Genomic DNA, 22,499 nt, shown 5'->3' on the forward strand with positions numbered 1-22,499 from the left:
GTGATAAATTGTTGAGACGCATCCTAAATTCGTAGGAAGTTATCATTTTACCCCGCAGCCTCGCCAATCATAGGAATACAAAGTCAATTTCCAAAAGGACGTAAGCAGAGGCAAATGACATCTCGCTTCTAGCTTGATGGCAACCCCTCCACTTCCCTTTCTCCCCAAATACTCAGATTTCCTCAACGAGATACCCTCTCATCATAACCATCTATACCTTACAATCTCTATGGTAGACACCACGAAGACGTCTCATGAGGTAGCCCTTCGTGTCGATTCCGAAAAGAACAGGTCTGTCTTCAACGTAATAGCTCAAGCTCCAGTGCGCCTTGAAAGCTAAGAAGCAAGCTGCTAATTTAATTTGCTGGAAGTTTGAAAAGTCTATCTCGAGCCGAACATTGATATGGCTCAGAGTGGTGAACGAGTTGTTGATTTTGTCGACTAAAGCCATCATCTCAGAAACATGCTGCGCGTAGATGCTTGGACTTTCCCAGCGTCGAATAATTCGTGGATGAATAAGAAGATCAATTTTAGCCGCCCATGGACCATATCCAACTACACGGTCAATCAAGGTAGCCATATAAGTAGCAGTCTCTTCCTGTGTGTTGTCTTCGTTGTATGCAATGGTTATTTGCAAGGATTGTGTACCTTCTAACCAATAGAGTGAATCGTGTTCTTCAATGAATGAAGGTGGCTTGGGAAGGATTGGAGGAAGATCAACTTTCCTAGCTTGGGTATTCTTGTTTGCCATGACTTCCGAGAGAATTTTTAGCTTTATGAGACTAGGTGATATCTATTTTACGAGGGGATCTGACTTGCCAGTAGGATCACTTGAATCAAATACCGATCTCCGTGAATGTTTTCGAGATTCGAGACGAGGTCAAGAATTTATCAGATGTGGAAGATAGAAAATCGGAGATAAAAGATGTATTTTTGTTGGAGGAAGTACAGAATGGAAGATTTAGGGCAGATCAGGTAGAATGAACAGATTAGGAGAAAGTGAGGTTCACAAGCAGAGAAGGAGAACTTTTATAGTCACCATAAAAGATTAAATTAAATCAGTAAAGATAGATATAGAGTCTGTTGAATTACAGTAACGTATTACTGCCGTAGCCGTTGAGCTATTTGTTGTCAAGCCACAGGATTTCCATTATTACCTACCATATTGAGAGAAAAAAACTAATTACAAACGAACCAACCGGCAAAAACATTGCGGAAACTCCTAGGAAATTTAAATAAATTCCTTAGAAGTATTTAGATCCAATCAAGTAATTATCCTCCCGCAGACGATAGCTTCAACCAATGGAATGATTGATCGTACAGGTCCTAGAAAGACATTCAGGATCGGTTATAAAGAAGCATACAAATATGAAACAAGATCATCAATCTACTAAAGTCTTGATGTTGCTAATGAATTGTAGGCATGAGATGGAACGAAATCTTGCACCACATAACCAATGTACCTCTGGAAAGTATCTTATACTTTAAACAGACCAAAGCTTTGTAGTACCCAGCCACCTTCAGTACCAATGGTTCTCAAGGTGAGTATGCAACTAGAAATACAAATTCTGAATTCAACAGTTCGGCAACAGCATAGACTACTCAAATGCGCTTTGTCACTCCTCAGAAAAGGACATCTCCATATTAGCGGCGTTGTTCTCCACGTTTGTTTCGAGAACAAGTAGTTCTGACTAGCCTATTCTACCATTTACAAAACACACAACTCCTGAAAAAAACCTGAACAACTTCCCAACAATCACCCCAGAATAAGTATATATACTCCCTGAATGTATTGATTGTTTTTTATTCTTCAGCTGCTCTCACTCACACTCACACACACACACACACCGCACAAACAAAACAAAAAGCAGAACTCCAGCTTCCAACACACAACTCACCATCATGTCTACTTCATACACCAATACCAAGTATACGTGCGGCCATGTTGTAGAGAAAGAAGCACCAATTCGACAATCAAGCGAGAAGCCTTCGCAAGAGCCCAAGGAGTCATTGACACGCGCTTTGACTGGGAAATTCAAGAAAGGTTTGAAGCGTGTTCTCACCTCAGGAGCTTCCAAGCCCACCATGCGCTATTCTAGATTGAGGTGCCCAGCCTGTGCCCGCGAGGTCACCGCTACCTTCAAATCTGACAAATACGTAGGATGGGTCGACGAAAACCCAGCTCCAAGCCGAGACAGCTCCCAGCCCGAAGAACGCAACCTCGAAGTTCGCCACAGCGATGAGATCCTCAGGGAAGAAATCCACTCGCAAGAGCAGCTCGCACCTTTGGAGACCACCAGCGACTGGCGCCGTGAACATGCTCGTCTTCTCCTCAGGGCTGTCGGCCGAGAAGCCCAGCGTCGCGAAGCTACTCAGCAGGTTCAAGATCGAAAGGACACACTCGATTCCCTCGAAGGACGTCGTCCCAGCATCCAGCGTCGTCCCACTCTGCCCATTGGTGGAGTTTGGGACTCCAAGGAGGAGGAGTCGCGACCCCAGTTCGACGAGCTCGACCTCTTCGGCTACATTTCTTCAGACCCCGACAGCGAGTGATTTCCGAGGTCGAAGACACGAGGTGGGTGTGTAAGGAGTTTCACTGACAATGACAGGATAATCCAAGTCTTTTAAAATGGAGACATTCTGAAAGCTTGGGATCACTCAACTCTGTCGAACACAGATTAGCAGAAGATGTTCTGTTCAACACAGATCATCAGACTGCTATGCCCAACAAAATCGATAAATGCAGATTCATCAAACATACAACACGAACAATTCGAAGTGACTAACAACAAGTGAGTAAACAACCAATCCTTCCCCGTGAACACAGAATACTTGAAAGCTAACCAATCATTAGCAGATCTTCTGAGAAAAATACTGTTGAAACAATATTATTGAATCAAAGTTAACCCATCTAGCACCCAGAAAGAGTATTGTCAGATTATTATCTACAACCATGTTTCGATAACATTCTTACCTCCCACTGAAAAGAAGAAAGATCCTTAGACTGCCGTCATTGAGGTGTTTCTATGTTGTTCTAGATCCCAATCTTTATCTATGATACTCTCAAACAAAAAAGTATGTATTTTATTGTCCATTTATACAAAGGAGTCCTTCATCAACACAAAGAGACAACTAAGTACGTATCTGCATAAAGAAATCTGGGAACTAACAAATCAAAGAAACTAACTACCACCACATGGACCTACAAGATAGACTTGGCATTGAATCGAGGATAAATATATAGTGATCAACACCTTCGATCAAGTTTGAGCTGCAAATTCTAATGGAAACTTCTAACCAGTAAGAATAGAATGTAGTCTATTTACGCGTTTGTTGGCTGCACATATAAAGTTCCGAGTTAAAAATTTTTACAGAAGCCAAGAGGAAGCATAATTAGCTTGGCAGAAATACGTCGAATGCTGAATTAACGGGGTCCAGATGTCAGTTGTGATTCTACTGACCAAACTGCTCTCAGGGCTCTAGATAAGATGTTGGATTCTCACAATTAATACCGAAAAGACACTATCGAGAAGTTTTCCCTATCAACAAAAAATCACTGATTATAATTTCTGCTCATGAATGCCACGAATAGAAGCTTGAACAAGTAAGTTACCTGAAGCAACAGCGACATTTGAGGAAGAGCTTAGCATAAGAAGTGGCACGGAAACGTGAACAGAAAATTAAGTCAAGCATTATGATCAATCATTAAAATTGAAGTAAAAGACTAGAGTTGAAACAACTCGGATTACTCATGGTAGGTGAATTTTCATCAGCCTACTCTCCCCTCTACTTCATGCCTCGCCTACGCAGCACCTAGTACTGGGCCCCCTAGTCACTCGCAAGACCTGCTCCTTATTATCCAACAATCGCCTCACAAAAAGCCACCAACGGCCAATACCCTTACTCTGATACTCTTCCTGTCGTGCACAAGAATCACGACCCAAGCCACTCCTACTACCCACCTAGTTTGAAAAGTCCTCCCTATAAGCACTTTCGATCCTCCTGAAAACCGAATCCCTCTTACTAATCTCTTTAACTTTATTGCTATCACTTCTGTCGATATACGCCAAAGTCCAATTATCGTTATCGAGATTGATGAATCCAGCTGCTAATCTCAACTGCGAAAAGCTGAAGTGATCGATGACGAACTGACAGCGGATCAGTTGAACTTGGGTGAGAGAGATATTTATTTGTTGAACGCAATCTTTTATTTCTTGGACGTGATTGATGTAAGCCCGAGGTGCCCCTTTTCGAGAAACTCCTGGGTAGATGATGAGTTCGAGAATGCCAGTCCACGAAGTGTATGTTGGGCTCTGGAGCTGGCGAAGAATGATAGACATATCTGTTTGTTGATCCCCGGAATAATTTATGGAAAGACTCAAGATTTTGTTGGATTTGGTGTGCCATTCCTTGTTTAAGATTGGGCCAGGGAGTGGGGATGATGGAATGAACCACTCTCGAGTAGCTTCATCAGGGTTGGTATTACCGGCTTGACTTCTCCATCCGGTGTGATAATTCTCATCGCTGTTGCAGAAGTCGCAGGTGCAACCTTCCGGTGCTTCGCATTTGCCGTGGGCATTTTGTTTCAAAGAAGAGACATCGACATTGTTTTGTGTAGACCAGTCTATAGGAAGACGAACGAATCGAGGCATCCTGGTGAGATTATCGTGGAGGCATTGGAGGAAGCTATTCATTTTTTTTTTTACGAAGTGTAGATAATTTCGCGGAAATCTGTTCTATTTTCGGATTTGATAGAAGTGATGAGTGTTCGATTTGTTTGCTGTCAGGAGCTCGAGCCTGGATGTGAGAGTTATATGTTAATACGACGATTTTATCACATCGACAGTGGCGCAAGTTTTTCTTCCATATGGCTAGTTTTAATACTGCTAGAATAGCAGGGTCAGGGCAGAATTCACTTCATACAGCTCTATATTCTACAGGAAGAACAGTACTACTGCCAAACTCCTCCTTTCAATCTCATATCAGCGAGGTATGATAAAGAAGTGAATCCTTGATTAGACAGTATAGCGCAGAGATGAGTTTGATTAGAACTTATTACGGATCGAAAAGTCGAAACCGCATGTATTGCCGCAAAACTCGGTCGCAAAACATGTTAGCAAGATTGGATAATAGGCAGTGAATAGTTTGATCGGTATAAGCATACCACGACAATTCTTTTGGTAATGAATTGTACAGCAGAGAATAAGCAGGAAATAACATTGAAACAGAAATAGCAAAACTTCCGGTAGACTTTACTGTCTACTTACCACATTTTCTTTATCATACTGATATACTTTCGATAATATACGGCTGCTACGCTATTTGAGTTTCTAGATTTGATCCTAAGAAATGTTTGTATGTGTATAATCTACGGCACCTAGCTGATAATGCCAGACGGTACCTCCTACTTCAATAACCAGATCAGAAAGCGTATCAGTGAAAACTCATTACGGTCATTGGAACGGCCGTATTATGAACAGTCTCGTATCTTCATGGAATAAGCTATTGGGTACAAAGCTATTACACTCTCGTTGGATAAAGAGAAACCATCCCCTCCTCCTTGATATTCGACACTTAACGGATCCCTAATCAAAGTTTCGGAAGAAAAGTAGCCAATCCCCACCACGCGCGATTATCCCTTCATCAAAATCCCTTACAATGAACGACGAATATTCACGTTCTCTCATATCCTTGGGCGAAATCCCATACCATTCTCACATAATATTCTGGGGTGGCGTCTTAACCCTATCCATAGATCTTCATCCCACCCCCCTCCAAATCCCCTCCCTCATGAGGAATCTCGCCAATATTCTTCCCGACTACGCGCCTTGGGCTCACCACATCAAAATTTCTATCCTTCCTCCTCCTCCTCCTCGTAAAGATCTCGACTCATGGTCCACAAAGCCTTCTCAGTCCCATATCTCCGATTTCAAAACTATCATCAATATCTTGAACAGATTCGATAAAGTAAAAGAACTTCATATGACTATATTGCTTAAACCCCATGAATCGAGATGCGAGGATTTGCATTTTCTTGGTGGAATGTTTGGATTGGAGAGAATTAAATGGAGTTTGGCATTTGCGGTTGAGGGACATGGGAAGTGGGAGATTGATGATGATTGTTGTTTTATGAGGGAGTTGTTGGAGGTTTATTCGAAGCGGTTTTCGGGGTCAGAAGGGTTGGGGATGATTGTTGAGTAAGAGGTAATGGTGTCAAGGGGGACTTCCAAATTTAAGTATTGAGGAGTGAAAAAGGATGAGGATGCGTTTGTTTGGTTCCGCGATATCTTTCTTTGTGCTATCTATGTTCTTTAGTTCATGAAAGGAGTAGACTAGAAATATACCTACAATCAATCAATACTATGCCTCACAGTTTACTATCTATTTGTAATCTTCACTTTCTTGTGCATATGTAGTGTTATCGCTAAGAGCCTATTCGAATCGATTTTTCAGGCGATATAGAGCTACATTTGTTAGCAATATAAATTTAAATAAGTATTTATCGAAGGCTGTGTAATGTAGTCTATAAAACTTAGTTAATGATATATATTTAAAGAAAAAATGGTTTGCTGAATGCTATATTTAACTATGAAAAACGACAAAATGCAGGTCTATAAAATTTCAAAATTCGTATAATAATCTTATTAAATCTACGGTAATAACCTCATATAGCATCATTTCATGTATTAATACCTCAAATATCAAAAGTGCTAATTGGGATCTAGTATATACTATTTCAGATCATTTTGATTTTCAAAATATTTCTATTCTGGTCTTAATTTGAAAAGTATTAATTTGATTTAAATTCATAAAGATATTAATATTTTGATTTCAGATTCAAAAGTAATATTAATCTAAATACAATACAAAATTTGGATTTTCTACTTAAACTATAACTAATTGTTACAGATATATATATAGTAGTAAGCTGTCAGGATATCGATCCCTGATACTGTGCCTTTTGGACAGATTGCGTGTGTGGCGTAGTGGTAAAGCTTACAACTTCTATGTGTGTAACCATGCACGTGACACTAATCAAATCAGGAAATCAGATTCTAATCTCAAATTAAACCTTAAAGCTTTTATTTTTTGAATAAACTTTACTTTATTTCATATTTCTTATTTTTATTAATATATCTTTTAAATATTCTTCTTTCTTTTTGATTTCAATATAAGAAAAATAAGAAAATATATAAAAAAAAGGAAAAGGAAAATATTTATAAATTTAAAAGATTAAAAGAGAGATTTTAAATTTGTAAATTTGTAGTTTATGATTATTCAATATATTTTATATCATATTATAATCAGAATATAACTTTTGGAATCAGAATGATATATAGTTTTTGAAATCAGAATAATATATGATTTTTAAAATTAAAATATCAAATCAATTTGAAATCAGAATATTATATATTTTTGAAATTAGAATATCAATTTTTTATTCAAATCAAATCGAGATCAGAATAGCAATATTACTAAAAAAAAGTTGAGACTGAAATATCAAAAATGCTAATTGAGGTTATTTTGGTTATATTCCTGATATTTGAGGTATCAATACATGGAATGATGCTATATGGGGTTATTATCATTAAATCTATAGTATAACTTTACTTGGTTTTTATTAATATATCATTACTGTATATCTTGTACATTTCGTAAAGTAGATCTACAAAATCCAGGTTAAACTATTATTAGTCAACAAATCTATCAATCTTATTATTTTGACAAGAAATAAAAACGATCAGAACGAGTTCTAAGTCTACTAGTCAGCGAATTCATTCTCTCCATCTTTTCGAGTCTCTACAAGTTTATACACTTCAAAGGGGATATGTAGAGAGAAGATATATTAACATCAAAGCATACTAATAAGACAGACTGGTTCATATTTCTGTATTTTCGCTTTCCGAACCCATTCACTTTATGAATAAAGGGGGTATAGCCCGAGACACTTATGTTAGATTGTACTTTTCACTTTTTAGTACTCAAGAACGATGAAGATTGATATAACCTGATATCATTATGTAAATAGGTATGTTCATTGAGAGTTGATTCCTAAACTCCACGTTACAAGGTGCATCCATATTTCACTGACACCAAGCCATGAAATACCGCTATGCACAAATGAGTATCCGCTAACTTCCCAGCAGCCAGTATTTCCCTAATAACCAACACCAAAGATCGAGAATCTAATCTCCTAACAATCTCAGCCTTCAAAATCATCTCCCTCCCCGGCAAACCTCTAACCCATCCCATCCTAAGCCCTTTAACCCCTCACAAAACTCCTTTCTCCAAACCCCAGACAATCTTCTCATCGTATCATCATCCTGGTTCACACCAACCGGTTCCTCGCCCTTAACTACATACTGCAAAGTGCGCTGAACATCCTGTCTCAGACCAAACATCGCAGCCGCCAGCTTCATCTGCGGGAAACTGCAACAATCAACCAACATCCTAACTCTAACTTGCCCACACTTCTTAAACTTGTTAACTTCTCCAACGATTGATTTCATATCCGCAATGTGCGAGATATAGACGCTGGGGGGTTCCATGTGGGGGATGCCGGCATGGATGCTGAGTTGGAGAATATTGACATAGGGTGCGTAGTCCGGGAGGATGGAGAGGAGAGATTGCATGAAGGTGGATTTTGCGATCGGGCTGCCGGGTCCGCAGTAGTCGATTGTGAGAGTGAGGATATTGCCTGTGAGGGCGATGTTGGGGTGGGCTGTGATCTCGGAAGGGTGTTTGGGAATGATTTCGCTGGGGGCGGCTTGGGCGCCACGTCTGTTTTTGGATCCCATGATTACTGAGTTGATATGTTTGATTTGATATGTGTATTGGTAAAGAAGTGTTGAGTTTATTTTTCTTTGGTTAAGTATTGAAGACAACTCTGAATATTAGAGATCTTGTAGAGAGTTCTCTATCGCTTGACTTATTGGATGTGATCCGTTATTGAGATTGAGAGTGTAGTCTTGAAGTGAGGAAGATGAAGTAACGAGAGTAGAAGAAGCAGATTATGGCAGTGTTCCAACAACCTTATATACCAAACGAAAGTCTTTCCAATACAACAACTCCCTTAAGCGAGATTACTGTAACTAATAATGTCCCTCAAGTGTAGCCGTACAGGAGCCGTACAGTAGGTATTTACACATATGAATTCACTAAGAATGAGGCCCCCAGCTGCGTAAGACACCTACATACCGTAATTAATCCTTGCATAGATTGAAGTGCATGAACGTTGAAATCAATACTTGTATGTGATGTTCAATATTTGTGGTCCAAGACAATCTTCTAGGCTTCGCTAGCCATCATTGGCGGAGGGCCTCAGGATCTTGAATTTCTCTTCAAGTATTCTGTCCGTAGATCTATTGATATCACGGTCGATAGAAATAGCATATGTCTAGCTTGAGAATCATTAGAAGATATTGAAGGTTAATGACATGAGTTCGAAACTCAATTAGGGAGATTCATCCTACCAATCGTAGGTTTCCAACCAGATGAATCACCTCTCGACTTCACAAAAATCATAATCGACTCTAATCCATATAACCCTCTTGTAAACGAAACATCTCAATGCTTATTACTCTACAGCAAAAGGTTCTGTAAAATGTCAAAGATGTTCTTGGAATTGCTGAAAACCTGTTGTTCAGTTAAACTTATTAGTTGTTCATAAATCCATATACCTCACTGTTGCATTCGAATTTCATCTATTCCACATCTTAAACACACAAATACCCCCCTCCTCCCCCTCAAAACAAATCGCACAAGTTCAACAAGCAAAATCTATCCTCATCTCTAATTCAAACATCCTTCCCGTCCAGCCACAGATCTACAAGTATACAGACCTGGTAAGAACAATTCATTCCATCTCATCCCATCCCACTACACTTCTCGCCTTCAAACATACATCACAAACCTACAAACCCCAAGAACTATAAATTCTTAAATCTCAATTTCACCACCCCCACAGCCTTTACATCCCCATCAAATCCTCCCCTACAAGATATCAAGTACTTCATTACTTCTTCCCATAAAACCCATACCCACACAAAGATAGATCCCTTCCATCCCATCAAATTTTGCAGATCCCGATGCATATAGATAAAAATCGGGAGGCCCTCCAAGTGCAGGTTTCACATTTCGCAATTGAAAATTAAGATTCGAGATTTCAGAGCACACCCAAGCCGGTGAAGAGTCATTGCCGAGATACGACAACCTGGAATTTTATGTCACAGAAGTAATATATATGATATCAGTTATAAAGATAATTTTCCCAAAAATTTATTGCCAAATTCTGAGTCGAGAGTTGACGTTCCCTCTCCATCCCATCCCACCCCACTCCGCTTCCACCCACTTCCCCCTAGCACCAAAAAACCCCCACCAATTCTAATTTCCCTAGCGCTACTCGAAAAATTTGCAGATCCACACAAATGAAAAATTTCCATCCTCTCCCTCGGCTTTGAGATTCGAAAATTGTCTATCCTACCAAAAATTCAAAAATTCAAAGATAGAAGTATATTAGAGGAATCAAATTCTTCCAAAAATGCAAAAAGTTATTGATGAGAGTGGGATTCGAACCCACGCCTATTACTAGACCAGGAGATTGTGATAATCTTGTGTTAAGCTATGAACCTTAACCTGGCGCCTTAGACCAACTCGGCCATCTCACCTATTACTGATTTGACGGAGGTGCAGCCGAAGAGAGCGGATATCAAGGGAGCGACAAGTGGATGTTGGCAGTTCAGAGAGGGGACACTCAAAGGACTCCATTATACTGTGACTACTAGACATACAATTCAATGGAATGTCAAGCCCTACAGAGTAGAGGTATTGCTTTCGTTATCAGAGTTTGGACCTTGCCGTTGTTGTTGTGATGGAGGTAATGTCGTTGTTGAGGTAGTCAAGAGATATGGGGGCTCAGCTCAAGCATTCGCATACATATCTCTCAGGATGTAATACTTCTATGAGAGTCGTGCGGTCATCGAATTATGAAACCGTATTGCTTTGCTTGAGTTGACCTCGATATATGTCACTCACATATTAACCATGAATGGGGGCATTCAGACGTTTGATGCAACTGCTCGGGAGTCTTTTGGGGGAATAGTAGATGTGTTACTAATATGCACTTGTTGCAATCAATTTATAGAGTCCTGTTACTGCTATCGGACGTCCCAATTATGAGGCCAAGCTGACATAACAGCAAATGAAGGGTGACCAAAAGCAAAACAATCACAATTATCACTACCAAGGATGCACCGGACTTCATTTTCATCACCAGAAGGGCTCTTCAAACTTTTGAGAAGATAGTATCATTGATCTAGGAGAAAATTTTCTGGGGAAGTCGATGCTTTGGGGACAACGTACATAACCAAGAATTCCTGAGCAATACAGTTTTCATTTCTTAGTCCAATTCGACCCGACCTGCTACCAATTTACTCCAATCATCATCTACTCCACGCTCAATATTAGGAATAGGACCCATCGGGGTGATGGCCGTTGGATTGATGTCCGTATTACTCTTCGTGTACTAATTGTTGTCAATTTCTGGTCAACTCAAATATACGAGATCCTCACATTTTCCTTAATATGTTTGAAATCCGTGGATTCCTTAAATCCCTTTACTTCCCAATACAAATGTTTCAACCAAGCATTTATCACCGGGTAATCATGACGAATCGTTCCAAGGTTACACTTGAAGTGTTGCACATACACGGCATCGAAGCGACAAATTGTTGGATACAACCTCAAATCCAGTTCTGTCATTTCTGAGCCCAAAACATATGGACCTCCATTATTTTTGATGATTTCCTCCATTCGATTAAGAGCTTTGAATAATGGTACAACATTTTTGTCATAAGTTTCTTGATTCGGGGCAAATCCAGCTTTGTATACTCCGGTATTGATTTCGGTTTGCATCCATTCTCCCATTTCATCGATTTCGGCGGCCAAATTCTCAGGATAGAAATTTAGATTCTTATATTCATCATCCAGTATGCTGTCGAATCCTGTATTGAGATTCCGCAGGATCTCTAAGCTTTCGTTGCAAACGATTTGATTTGTCTTCTTATCCCATAGAACGGGCACGGAGAACCTGCCCTTGTAATCTCTTTGGGACCGGAAGTATACCTGGTGGAGATATTTGGAATGAAAGAGATGATCTTCAGTTGCGCCAGGATAAGAATCAGTTTCGGTTGCAAATTTCCAGCTAGCCCATCCTTTATCGTCACCCTTTGGATAAGGTTTGACGACGGATATAGGGAGAATGGAAGTGAGACCTTTGAGATGTCGAATGAGGTTTGCTCGATGGGCAAATGGACAGAAAAGTCCTGTTTAAGAACCTGTCAGATAGATCCAAACGCAGATGAAGAGGGGTCGAGGAATGATTTACCAATGTATAAATGGTATCGATCCGCTTCGGGAGGGAACTCTCCTCCTACTTCAATTCGGCCATGCCAATTACCATCTTTTGGTAATGATTGCTGTTTTGCAGTTGAAGACATTTTGCAATCAATGAAATGCTGTTTGTTAATAAGATATCAAATGTTTCGCAGAATTGCTATAATACTGAAAATGTGAATTCAGACAGGATTGATTTGCCGTCCTCTCATATATGATAACATGTTGGAGACACATCACCACTGCGGGGTTTCTAGGTGCTCTCATGATCAATGATAATCGTGTGACACTCACAAAGTGCTGGCCGCGCCCTAATTGGTTCATCTTCAAGCTTTATGGAGCGGATTTATGGAGCGGATTTATGGATGGCAATCGGTCACGTGACCTCACACCGGAAAATCGGAAAGTCGGGAGACAGTTACAACTTAAGTCCGTCCGTGGGAAAGATTGAAGGATTTATATACAAAACACATCATGCAAGTAATCAATACTAACTTATAATCATCAAGTAAATTCATAGCCCACTTCGCATTATACTCATCAAATCATCATTCATACCGCCGTCTCCTTTTAATTCGCAAATCTCACCTGCGGCAAATTTGGGTCATCATCACGGGTGCCTAACTTCACACCGCCTCCATATGAAATCACACCCAAGGCCTCAACTCTCCGAACATTTGCAAACATCTGCAAACGCTCCCTGATGAAGATTGAATTCTATCATCAAATCTAGGTGGACCGACGGATGATTTCTTATATTAATGAGCTGTCTAATGCGGCTCCCATACTCATTGGACTGTTCACGATCCCAACTGCATGGCGATTCATTAGGAACTTCAAATCACCAAGAGTGACCAATCATGGAGTTCTCTATGAAGACAAAGATGGGGTGGCTACGGAAGAATCCATGGCAAAGTATTCCACTAAACGTCAATTCGTGATCATCTTCACTTCTCTCACTGTGGGACTTTTGGCTTCGTTTGGATTGGCTGTTTTTGCGACAGTCGTGAAGAATGAGTTTTCGCATTCGGCTTTTACGCATATTTGGCTATTGTTCGTATCTTGGGTAAGCTTAAACTGTCGTAAGATCACATGTCAGGCTTTTGCTAATAGATGTTAGATTTTTGTATTCGTTCAGGTATTGGAAACTTCAAGAGAAACTCATCCTGTATTAAAATTCCAGAAAGGAATATTTAATTCTGTATCATGCGCTTTGGTAGCTGTTCTCACATGTCTCGTGCTATCGGCCCATCCTCCAACTCCTCACCGTGTCCGCCTCGCGTGGTTCATTCTCACAGCCTTACAAGTTATTGCTGCTGTATTCAGCACTGTGGCATTCTTTTTCGTCGAGCGTCGTCCTGATGTTTTTACCCCCGATGGAAAGGTTGTGGAGAGACAATTCAAGAAATCATTATGGAATAGATATGCCTTCGATTGGAGTTCCGAGCTCCTTGATATCGCATCGGAAAAATTGATTGAAATATCAGATCTCCCTGCTATGGATGGGCATGTTCGTTCCAAAGATGTCAGAGAATACTTCAAATCCATAATTCTGAAGCCAACAGTCCCTTTGTGGCTCCAAATATTCTGGGCATATCGTAAACCCATACTTACTCAATGGGGTTTGGTCATGATCTCATCTGTTATTGATGCCGCGCCACAGTTTGCTGTTTTGAAATTACTACAATATCTCGAAGCTCGTCAAGGATTTGATGTGATTGATCCCCAAGCATGGATCTGGGTGTTTGGCCTTTTCGCCGCTACAATTGCTGAAACACTAATGGACAATCGAATCAATTGGCTGATGTGGTCCGATCTTGCAATTCCCATTAGATCAACGCTCACATCCCTTATCTTCGAGAAGATGATGAAGATGAAAGACTGCAAGGAACCTCCAAAGCCGGAGGAGAACGATGAAGCAAAGGATAAAGGGAAAGCTTCACCCAAAATTGACGACGCTTCAAAGCCCAATGGAGACGCTAACTCTAACGGTACTCCAAAGCCGGATGTATCGAATGGCCATGGGCCTCATACGCCAACAGCGAAGAAGGGAAAAGACGCAGACTCAAAGAAAAAGCTCGAAACCGATAAAGATATTGTCAATATGTTTGCCGTGGATGCAAATCAAGTTGGTAACTTTGGCGCTGTCAATCAATTTTACATCTTGTTCTTCTGCAAGTTCGTTGTTTCGGTTGTTTTCCTGTGGCTCTTGGTTGGCTGGGAGTCGATGGCTGCTGGGTAAGTTCTGCTTCCTTTTACATATTGCCTTATCCCTCGTTCTCATACTCTACGTTCTCCGTTTCCAACCTCCCTTCGTAAATTAAGATTCTTGGCTCCCCACAAGTTGCTTCCCTCCGAACTCTATTTCTTATAGACAATTGCTAATTCTTTCACCTCCAACAGTATGCTGGCAATCATAGGTATGGCACCGATCAATCAAGCTCTTGCGAAAAGATATGGAGGCTTTCAAAGAGAGTTGATGAAGGCTCGAGATAAGAAGACTACCATAGTCACCGAGGCACTCAATGGTATTCGACAGATTAAATTTTCAGCCAATGAAACTCAATGGGGCGAGAAGATATTCGAAGCCCGTGAAGAGGAAATCGTCAAACTCTGGAAAACAAAGATCAACAATTTGTACATGATGGTTGGGTCAAATGTTGCCCCCGTGCTTCTAACAGTCTTGGCTCTCGCCACGTACTCTTATATCCACGGAGACTTACTTCCATCGGTTGCATTTACAGCATTGGTATGTTATCTATTCTCTGTTTCTGCAGTTCGCATCCCTCGAATCCTTGACATATCCAAGGGCATGGAATATCTGGTGTTGCCTTGTCGTATTATTGATTGCCTCGCACGAACGTTTGGAATGATTTGGCTAACTCAACAAATAGGGTGTGTTCATGCAACTTGAAGGTGTTCTAGGAATGGTCCCTTTTCTCTTCATGATGGGAGCAAACGCCAAAGTCAGTTGCGATCGAATCGATTCTTTCCTAAAATCTCCAGAGAAGCCAGAGAATACCTATCCCGGAGATTCCATCACTTTCGAGAATGTGTCAGTCAGCTTTCCATCGAAATCTAAGATCTCAGAAGAAGAAGACCGATTTGTACTTAGAGACCTTAATCTTCAGTTCCCCAATAACGCGCTAAGTGTTATCTCAGGCCCTACTGGCTCCGGAAAATCTCTTCTTCTCTCTGCTATATTGGGTGAGGTTGAGGTCCTATCTGGTAATATTACTGTACCCCGACCACCTCAGGCATCTGAGCGACGCGATAGCAAAGCCACAGCTGCAGATTGGGTCTTGCCTTCCGCTATAGCATTTGTTTCCCAAACTCCATGGATAGAAAACGCTAGCATCAAAGACAATATTCTTTTCGGCCTGCCTTTCGACTCTATACGATACCAAAAAGTACTCGATGCATGCGCTCTCACGAAAGATCTCCACATGTTTGATGATGGTGACTTGACTGAAGTCGGTGCCCAAGGTATAAGCTTGAGTGGCGGTCAAAAGTGGCGTTTGACTCTAGCAAGAGCTTTCTACTCTCGCGCCGGAATATTGATACTTGATGATGTTTTCTCGGCACTAGACGCACATGTTGGAAAAGAGATTTACGACAACGCTCTTATGGGCGAGTTATCGATTGGCAGGACAAGAATTTTAGTAACACATCATGTCTCACTTTGTCTTCCACGGGCAAGCTATGCTGTTCAATTATCGAAGAATGGAGGCCTCGAGCATGCAGGTTCAATTGATGAGCTCAGGAAGACTGGTAACTTTGATGACATTATAAAATCAGAGCAAGAGGTCGAAGCAGCTGTTGAGGAGGTGGATGCTTCTGAGGCAAATGTTGACAAGCCATCTGATAAACCAGCCACCAAACCTAAAAAGTTGATTGAAGATGAGAAACGGGAAACAGGAAGTGTCAAGGCAAGCGTGTATACTAAGTATCTCATGGCAACTGGTGGCGTACCATTCTGGGGATTGGTTCTCATTTTCTATCTGGTCGCCGAAGCTCTCGTAATTGGAAGATCTTGGTGGATCAAGATATGGACATCTTCCTATGAACATTCTGAGATGAACCTGTCCAGTTTCAATTCTACTCATCTGCCTTATATCACCAGCATGCAACAACAGCTTTCACCATCAGTATTCGTCTCGAAGATCAACAATCCATTTTCTAAAGACCACACACTAGGCTACTATCTGGTGGGCTATGTCCTCATCTCGACTGTTTCCGTTTTCATTGCCACTGCTAGATATTACTTCATTTATCGGGGATCTCTATCTGCCTCAAGAAACGTTTTCAAAGAAATGACAAATATCGTTCTTCGTACTCCTTTAAGATGGTTGGATACTGTTCCTACAGGACGAATTTTGAATCGTTTCACTGCGGATTTTTCGGCCATGGATTCGCAACTCTCTACAAATTTTGCTCAAACCGCCTCTGCATTCTTGGAGATCGTGGGAATTATGGTATCTGCGTAAGTTGTTTACTCACGAATCAATCACAGTCGCGCTAATATTTCTTTAGGTTTTTTGTCTCGCCATACATAATCATCATCGCATTGGTTCTATTGGGTATTTGCACTTATATTGCACTCCTTTATATTAAAGGTGCACGCTCTCTTAAGCGTCTTGAATCAATCCAAAAGTCACCTATGATTTCACACTTTGGGTCAGCCCTTGCGGGTCTCAGCACCATCCGTGCATTTTCAAACGCACCCGTCTTCGAAGCCAGGATGCATGAGTTGGTAGATTCGTTTTCTGCCGCCACTTGGCACAATTGGCTCTTCAATCGATGGTTCGGACTACGTATGGCATTGGTGGGATCATTCTTCTCATCGTCTGTGGCTGCATTTATTGTCTCCACTCATGGTGTTGATGCTTCATTGGCCGGATTTGCTCTCTCATTTGCATTAAGTTATAGACGAGCCGTTATTCATACCATTAGATTGCTTGCTTCAGCAGAATTAGACATGAACGCTGCCGAGCGTATTTTTGAATACACACAATTAGACATGGAACCTCAGGGCGGAACAGACAGCATTCGCGCCTCGTGGCCAGAAGAAGGTAAATTAGAAGTAACCGACTTAGAGGTTGGGTATGCCGAAGGATTACCAGCAATTTTGAAAGGACTATCTTTCTCCGTGGATAAAAATCAACGAGTTGGAATTGTTGGAAGGACAGGTGCTGGTAAGTCAATTTCTCAGGGTGTGAAGTGCAAATTACTGATTGTGTCTTAGGTAAATCAACACTATCCCTAGCTCTCTTCCGTTTCTTAGAGGCTAGAGCTGGTACCATTATGATTGATGGAATCGATATCTCCACCCTCAAATTACACGACCTCCGAACCAGACTCTCAATTATTCCCCAAGATCCTGTTCTCTTCTCCGGTACTATCCGCTCCAACCTTGACCCCTTCGATGAATTCTCCGACCAACAACTAAAAGAAGCACTCCAACGTGTCCACCTTATCCCCTCCGCTAACAGCAGCCCTGCCCCCGAACTCGAAACCCCCGCTGAATCCTCCACCGCCGCATCAAGCAGTTCTGTAACCGCCACCATCACCGAACCTCTCAACAAAGAAAATACAAATGTATTCCTCAACCTCACATCCCCCATCTCCTCTGCAGGTGCAAACTTGTCCCAAGGTCAAAAGCAACTTCTTTGCCTCGCCCGCGCTATTCTCTCTAGACCAAAAGTTCTTCTTCTAGATGAAGCAACTTCCGCCGTTGATATGTCGACCGATACGCTTATCCAACGTAGTATCCGTGAAGAATTCGCGAATACGACATTGTTGGTTGTAGCACATAGATTGAGCACGGTGGCTGATTTCGATCGTATATTAGTCATGCGAGATGGGGCTGCAGCGGAGTTTGGTAGTCCAAGGGAGTTGCTAGAGATTGAAGACGGAGTCTTCAAGGGAATGGTGGAGCAGAGTGGAGAGAGCAAGGAGTTGGAGAGATCGATTAGAGGACGCATGTAGGAAGATTTGGAGAGGATGTAAAAGGGAAGGAGGGTTGCAGGGAAAAGATAAGAATGAACGTTACATCATTGCGTTAGATAGATCGGCACCTTGGTGAAAATAGATTAATTGCTTTACTAGAAGAAATAAAAGATACATAAATTATTATGTGATAAAATTATGTGATCACATCCGGCATTGGCATAGATGTGAACTAAGATTATCACCCTTACCCTTTCCACTTCGTGTCCATTGAAAGATGGCTTATATAAAAGGTATATACACCATGAAATACTCAGTAACAACGAGCAGTTTTCTCTCGCGCAGTACAGATCACGGAAGTCTCTTGGGCTATTGGAGCCCCCTAGTCCGATTTTTATACCCTAATTCAATTGGTTAGTTATAAAGCATTTTCGAAACAAGATTTCATGTATCTTTGAACTGGTAAGTTTTTTGTGTTGTTTGTTAAAGCTATTCTATTCATTTATTTCTGAAATTTGTGTCTAGATAGCTGTGGATAAGGCAAACCTCGGGATGAATCGATAATAGTTGAGTGTATGAAGTTGTAGTGAGAAGTTGTTGCAACTTGGAAGATCATTTAAAGATCGACTAGAAGTGTTGTTGCGAAGCGGAAGATATTGATTGGGGGATAAAGAAGAAGGTTGTCGAACTTTCTTCGTTGAGAAATCAGGTATTCAGCACTAGCAGCCTTGAATTTGAAATTGAAGCGCGAGTGGATGAGAGTGGAAGGAGTGAAGCGTGAAGTAGGAGAATATGGAAAATGGGAAATAAGAAATCGTCAAACCGAGATGGGAATCTTGTCTATATGCACCAGTTCAAGAGATACAAATCTCATTCACATTCTACTACACACGGCTTATTTGAAGAATCATTTATATATTAGAGACTGCGAGGCAGATATTTGCTGCAACATGGCAATCGAATGTAACCATTTCAAATGAGGGTATCTCTCAATTCTTTTGTCCATTCCATTACCGTGTGTACGTATGTCAAAGCCGAACCCCCTTTTCAAGTAACCAAACGCCCAATCCCAGAGACATCATTCATCATATATCATCAACACATTAATTTGAAACATTAAGCTCCCATATCCCCATTATGCTGCGGTGTAATAGGAAGAATAGTTTTACCACTTTCCCTCCCCTTTCTATCCCCGTACCCATAATCGAACCCCTGATCCGTTTCCAATTCCTTGCTCATAGCAATTTCCTTGGTGAAGATTAAGCTAGTAACAAAAGCCAGTCCAGCTAATGCACACATAACAATCCATACCATTCTCAAACTTTCAACATAAGCTCCAATGACTACTTGCTTCGTTTCTCCCTCTGCGCCGGTGTTTGACCATGCTTTTACAATTTGTACAAATGCGGATGCATCTTTGGACCATTCGTTTGCGTAGACGGCATAGGACGTTTTGAGAATTTTGTTCTGGAATGTGTTTTGAAAGATGACACCAGAGATTGCGACGCCGATTGTTTGGCCAAAAGCTCGAAAGAAAGAGTACATAGCTCCGGCAAAGGGAAGATCGGCGTTGGTGACTGAGGCTTGGGCTGCGAAGCCTTGAGCGGAAAACAGAGTGCCTAATCCAATACCCGGAACGAGGTTGAAGAAGATCCAGGATACTGTCGAAGTAGATTCTTTGAGAAGGATGAGTAGACCGAGTCCTAAAGTAGAGATAGCCCATCCTACCCAGATTGAAGGGCGGTAGCGACCGGTTTTGGCAATAATGAGACCGACCATTACAGCAGCTGGAGCGGTAGTGAAGGTCATTGGGAAGAGACCGATGCCAGATTGGATGGGAGTATAATTTTTGGCGACTTCAAAGTATAAAGGCATGTAAAATAGAATGGACCATACGCAGATTCCATGAACGAATGTGCCGAAGTAAGCGACTATTGCTGTGGGGGAGTTGAACAATGAGCGTCGGATCAACGGGTCACCTTTTTGGAAGATGGAGTAGATGAGAAATGCGATAAGGCCACCAACACCGACTAGTAGTGGTACGAGTGTGCGGACAGAGCTCCACGCGTACATGACACCTCCCTGAATGAATGTTAGTATTTTCAAGATGAATATGACACCAAGCAACTTACCCAAGTAAGAGGAATCAAGAGACTAGTGACAGAAGCCACAAACAAGAATGATCCAAACCAATCAAAAGCCTTAAGCTTAGTCCACATAGAACCTTGCTTAATATTCAACTTCAAACAAATCGGAATACCAATAGCACTGACAACACAAAATGGAATGTTCAGCCAAAAAATCCATCTCCATGTAACCTTTTCTGCAAAAGCACCACCGATGACTGGGGCGATAACGGAACCAATGGCCCATTGAAGAGATGTTATCGACATCCATTTACCGCGCTCACGGAGGGTGACCATATCAGCAAGAAGGACATAAGTCAAACTTACAAGACCGCCTCCTCCAATACCTTGAATACATCTTCCTACCAAGAGAAGCTCAATGTTCTTGGCGACGGAGCAAAGGATTGTGCCAACCGAAAAGAGGAATAGAGCGGTCAGGAGTACTGATTTTCGACCGATGATGTGAGAGAAAGCTGCCCATGTAGGCTGAAAGACTGTAGAGCATAGAAGAAATGATGTACCACACCAGAAAGCTTGCATCGCAGTGGCATGTAAGCTTGTTGCAATGGTCTTCATTCACCAGTATTAGTCTCGCATCATCAATACATGATAAAGAATTAAAAGTATAAACCATCTTACAGGTAAAGCCACGGAAAGAATTGTGGCATCAATAGCACAAACAAGGTTGAGAATTGCCAAACAAGCAAAACTTCCATAGAATCTCCATCCTCTTCTCTTCGAGTCGGGCTCAGTTTGCATATCGGATTTTTCCAAGTCAACACTTTCTGAGTCTGGAGACGAAACTCCTGGCGAGGGACTTAAAGTACTTGTTGATTCTTCATTCTCAATAAGTGATCGTTCTGATGAGGATGTTCGGCCATACTGTGACGTATATTCTTCTGGAGCCGAAATATCAGGGGGCAGATGGGTCTCGGAATTCCTGCTTCCAGGTAATGATGTGTACATGTTTGCTGCGGTTGGATACCAAAAGGTATTAGATCTGTGAATCTCGAAAAGTGCTGGAATTTGACACAATAAAAAAGATTCTGGAATGCGAACGAAGTACAACGAGAACAGATGTAGCCAAATTATCGAACATCTAGATATCCACACCAACTCGTGAAGTATTTAACTTCATCGTTAGTATCTGATCAGATCTAGAATTTCTTCATTATAAGCCACCATGACATTTATCCCAAGATGTGTGGATCCTCAAATAGCTACAGGTACGGGTATCTTCACCCCCACTGCACCACACCATCTTGAGGGATTCTTCTGACGAAGATACAGAGGAACCTCACGGATGCGCATTCCTCGAAAATTGCATCATGTAAGATGCAGGTCAGATTCTATGGCTATCAGTGTGGTTTCTCTACGAGGCTGATGCGAGAGGTCATCAAATCCGGTTAATCCTGTCGGATGCTGAAGCGAGCCCTCATCACTGGATGGATGAGCTGCAAACGCTGCGGCTGCGCCACGCCTCGAATAAGACCCAACGAACACACTTGCGATCATAGGGAGAACCCAAATTACTAGGAGAAAAGATTATTGGCGCGATAAAGGATCCATATCGTGGTAGGATAGTGTCACAAAGATTAGCTTTCGTGGTTAAAACGTGGTGTTGGCAGTCAGAAAGTGAAGATGTTGGACATAACATAGAGGGGCAAAATGAGTTTCAGATACCAACTTTTAATCAGTTGTTTTCGAATTTTGACCATTCGAAACAGCTCGCAAATGTGAGCGATTCGATGGCGATACGATGATCTACCTTGAGTGAGTACCGATTGATGGGATAACGTTGGGTGGCCGAGTACAAACACTTTCGTCCCCCACGTAGTATCGGAATCACATTACCGTGAGAAGTTTGCTTCCCTCCGAGATTTGCGATAACCATAAATCCATATGCCGGAATGCTATTGCGGATTTTCTTTCTTGAAATCTTGGTTACAATATCGATTTACGATAGAATATCCACGGTCGGCATTGATGAGGTTACATTGATGTGCTAAGGATAGATAACCTTATCTTCAG

The 22,499-nt window shown here is 41.5% G+C and overlaps 7 protein-coding genes across 7 annotated transcripts; 2 read left to right on the top strand and 5 right to left on the bottom strand.

Annotated features, from left to right (window-relative positions):
• Window positions 1-211: 211 nt before the first annotated feature.
• Window positions 212-751, bottom strand: EAE97_002000 (uncharacterized protein; the record flags this gene model as incomplete). The annotated part of the gene is made up of 1 exon (XM_038872511.1): window positions 212-751. The coding sequence occupies one exon, from the start codon at window positions 749-751 to the stop codon at window positions 212-214; it is 540 nt and encodes a 179-aa protein (XP_038737069.1).
• A 1,151-nt stretch (window positions 752-1,902) lies between these two features.
• On the top strand, window positions 1,903-2,553 carry EAE97_002001 (uncharacterized protein; the record flags this gene model as incomplete). Its single annotated transcript, XM_038872512.1, has 1 exon — window positions 1,903-2,553. The coding sequence occupies one exon, from the start codon at window positions 1,903-1,905 to the stop codon at window positions 2,551-2,553; it is 651 nt and encodes a 216-aa protein (XP_038737070.1).
• Window positions 2,554-3,962: 1,409 nt separating this feature from the next.
• EAE97_002002 (uncharacterized protein) lies at window positions 3,963-4,652 on the bottom strand (the record flags this gene model as incomplete). Its single annotated transcript, XM_038872513.1, has 1 exon — window positions 3,963-4,652. The coding sequence occupies one exon, from the start codon at window positions 4,650-4,652 to the stop codon at window positions 3,963-3,965; it is 690 nt and encodes a 229-aa protein (XP_038737071.1).
• Window positions 4,653-8,216: 3,564 nt separating this feature from the next.
• On the bottom strand, window positions 8,217-8,798 carry EAE97_002003 (uncharacterized protein; the record flags this gene model as incomplete). The annotated part of the gene is made up of 1 exon (XM_038872514.1): window positions 8,217-8,798. The coding sequence occupies one exon, from the start codon at window positions 8,796-8,798 to the stop codon at window positions 8,217-8,219; it is 582 nt and encodes a 193-aa protein (XP_038737072.1).
• A 2,412-nt stretch (window positions 8,799-11,210) lies between these two features.
• EAE97_002004 (uncharacterized protein) lies at window positions 11,211-12,626 on the bottom strand. Its single transcript, XM_038872515.1, has 3 exons — window positions 12,386-12,626; window positions 11,572-12,323; window positions 11,211-11,524 (listed from the first exon to the last, which is right to left on the bottom strand). Exons 1-3 carry the CDS (start codon window positions 12,495-12,497, stop codon window positions 11,399-11,401), a joined length of 990 nt encoding a protein of 329 aa, XP_038737073.1. The 5' UTR covers window positions 12,498-12,626; the 3' UTR covers window positions 11,211-11,398.
• Window positions 12,627-13,138: 512 nt separating this feature from the next.
• EAE97_002005 (uncharacterized protein) lies at window positions 13,139-18,381 on the top strand (the record flags this gene model as incomplete). The annotated part of the gene is made up of 6 exons (XM_038872516.1): window positions 13,139-13,459; window positions 13,514-14,631; window positions 14,797-15,142; window positions 15,288-16,876; window positions 16,927-17,588; window positions 17,639-18,381. 6 exons carry the CDS (start codon window positions 13,139-13,141, stop codon window positions 18,379-18,381), a joined length of 4,779 nt encoding a protein of 1,592 aa, XP_038737074.1.
• Window positions 18,382-19,458: 1,077 nt separating this feature from the next.
• Window positions 19,459-21,434, bottom strand: EAE97_002006 (uncharacterized protein; the record flags this gene model as incomplete). The annotated part of the gene is made up of 3 exons (XM_038872517.1): window positions 19,459-20,424; window positions 20,475-21,038; window positions 21,108-21,434. The coding sequence occupies 3 exons, from the start codon at window positions 21,432-21,434 to the stop codon at window positions 19,459-19,461; spliced, it is 1,857 nt and encodes a 618-aa protein (XP_038737075.1).
• Between the last annotated feature and the right edge of the window lie 1,065 nt (window positions 21,435-22,499).

Source organism: Botrytis byssoidea (genome assembly GCF_014898295.1).
Source record: "Botrytis byssoidea strain MUCL 94 chromosome Unknown BBYS_003, whole genome shotgun sequence".
Lineage (NCBI taxonomy): Eukaryota > Fungi > Ascomycota > Leotiomycetes > Helotiales > Sclerotiniaceae > Botrytis > Botrytis byssoidea.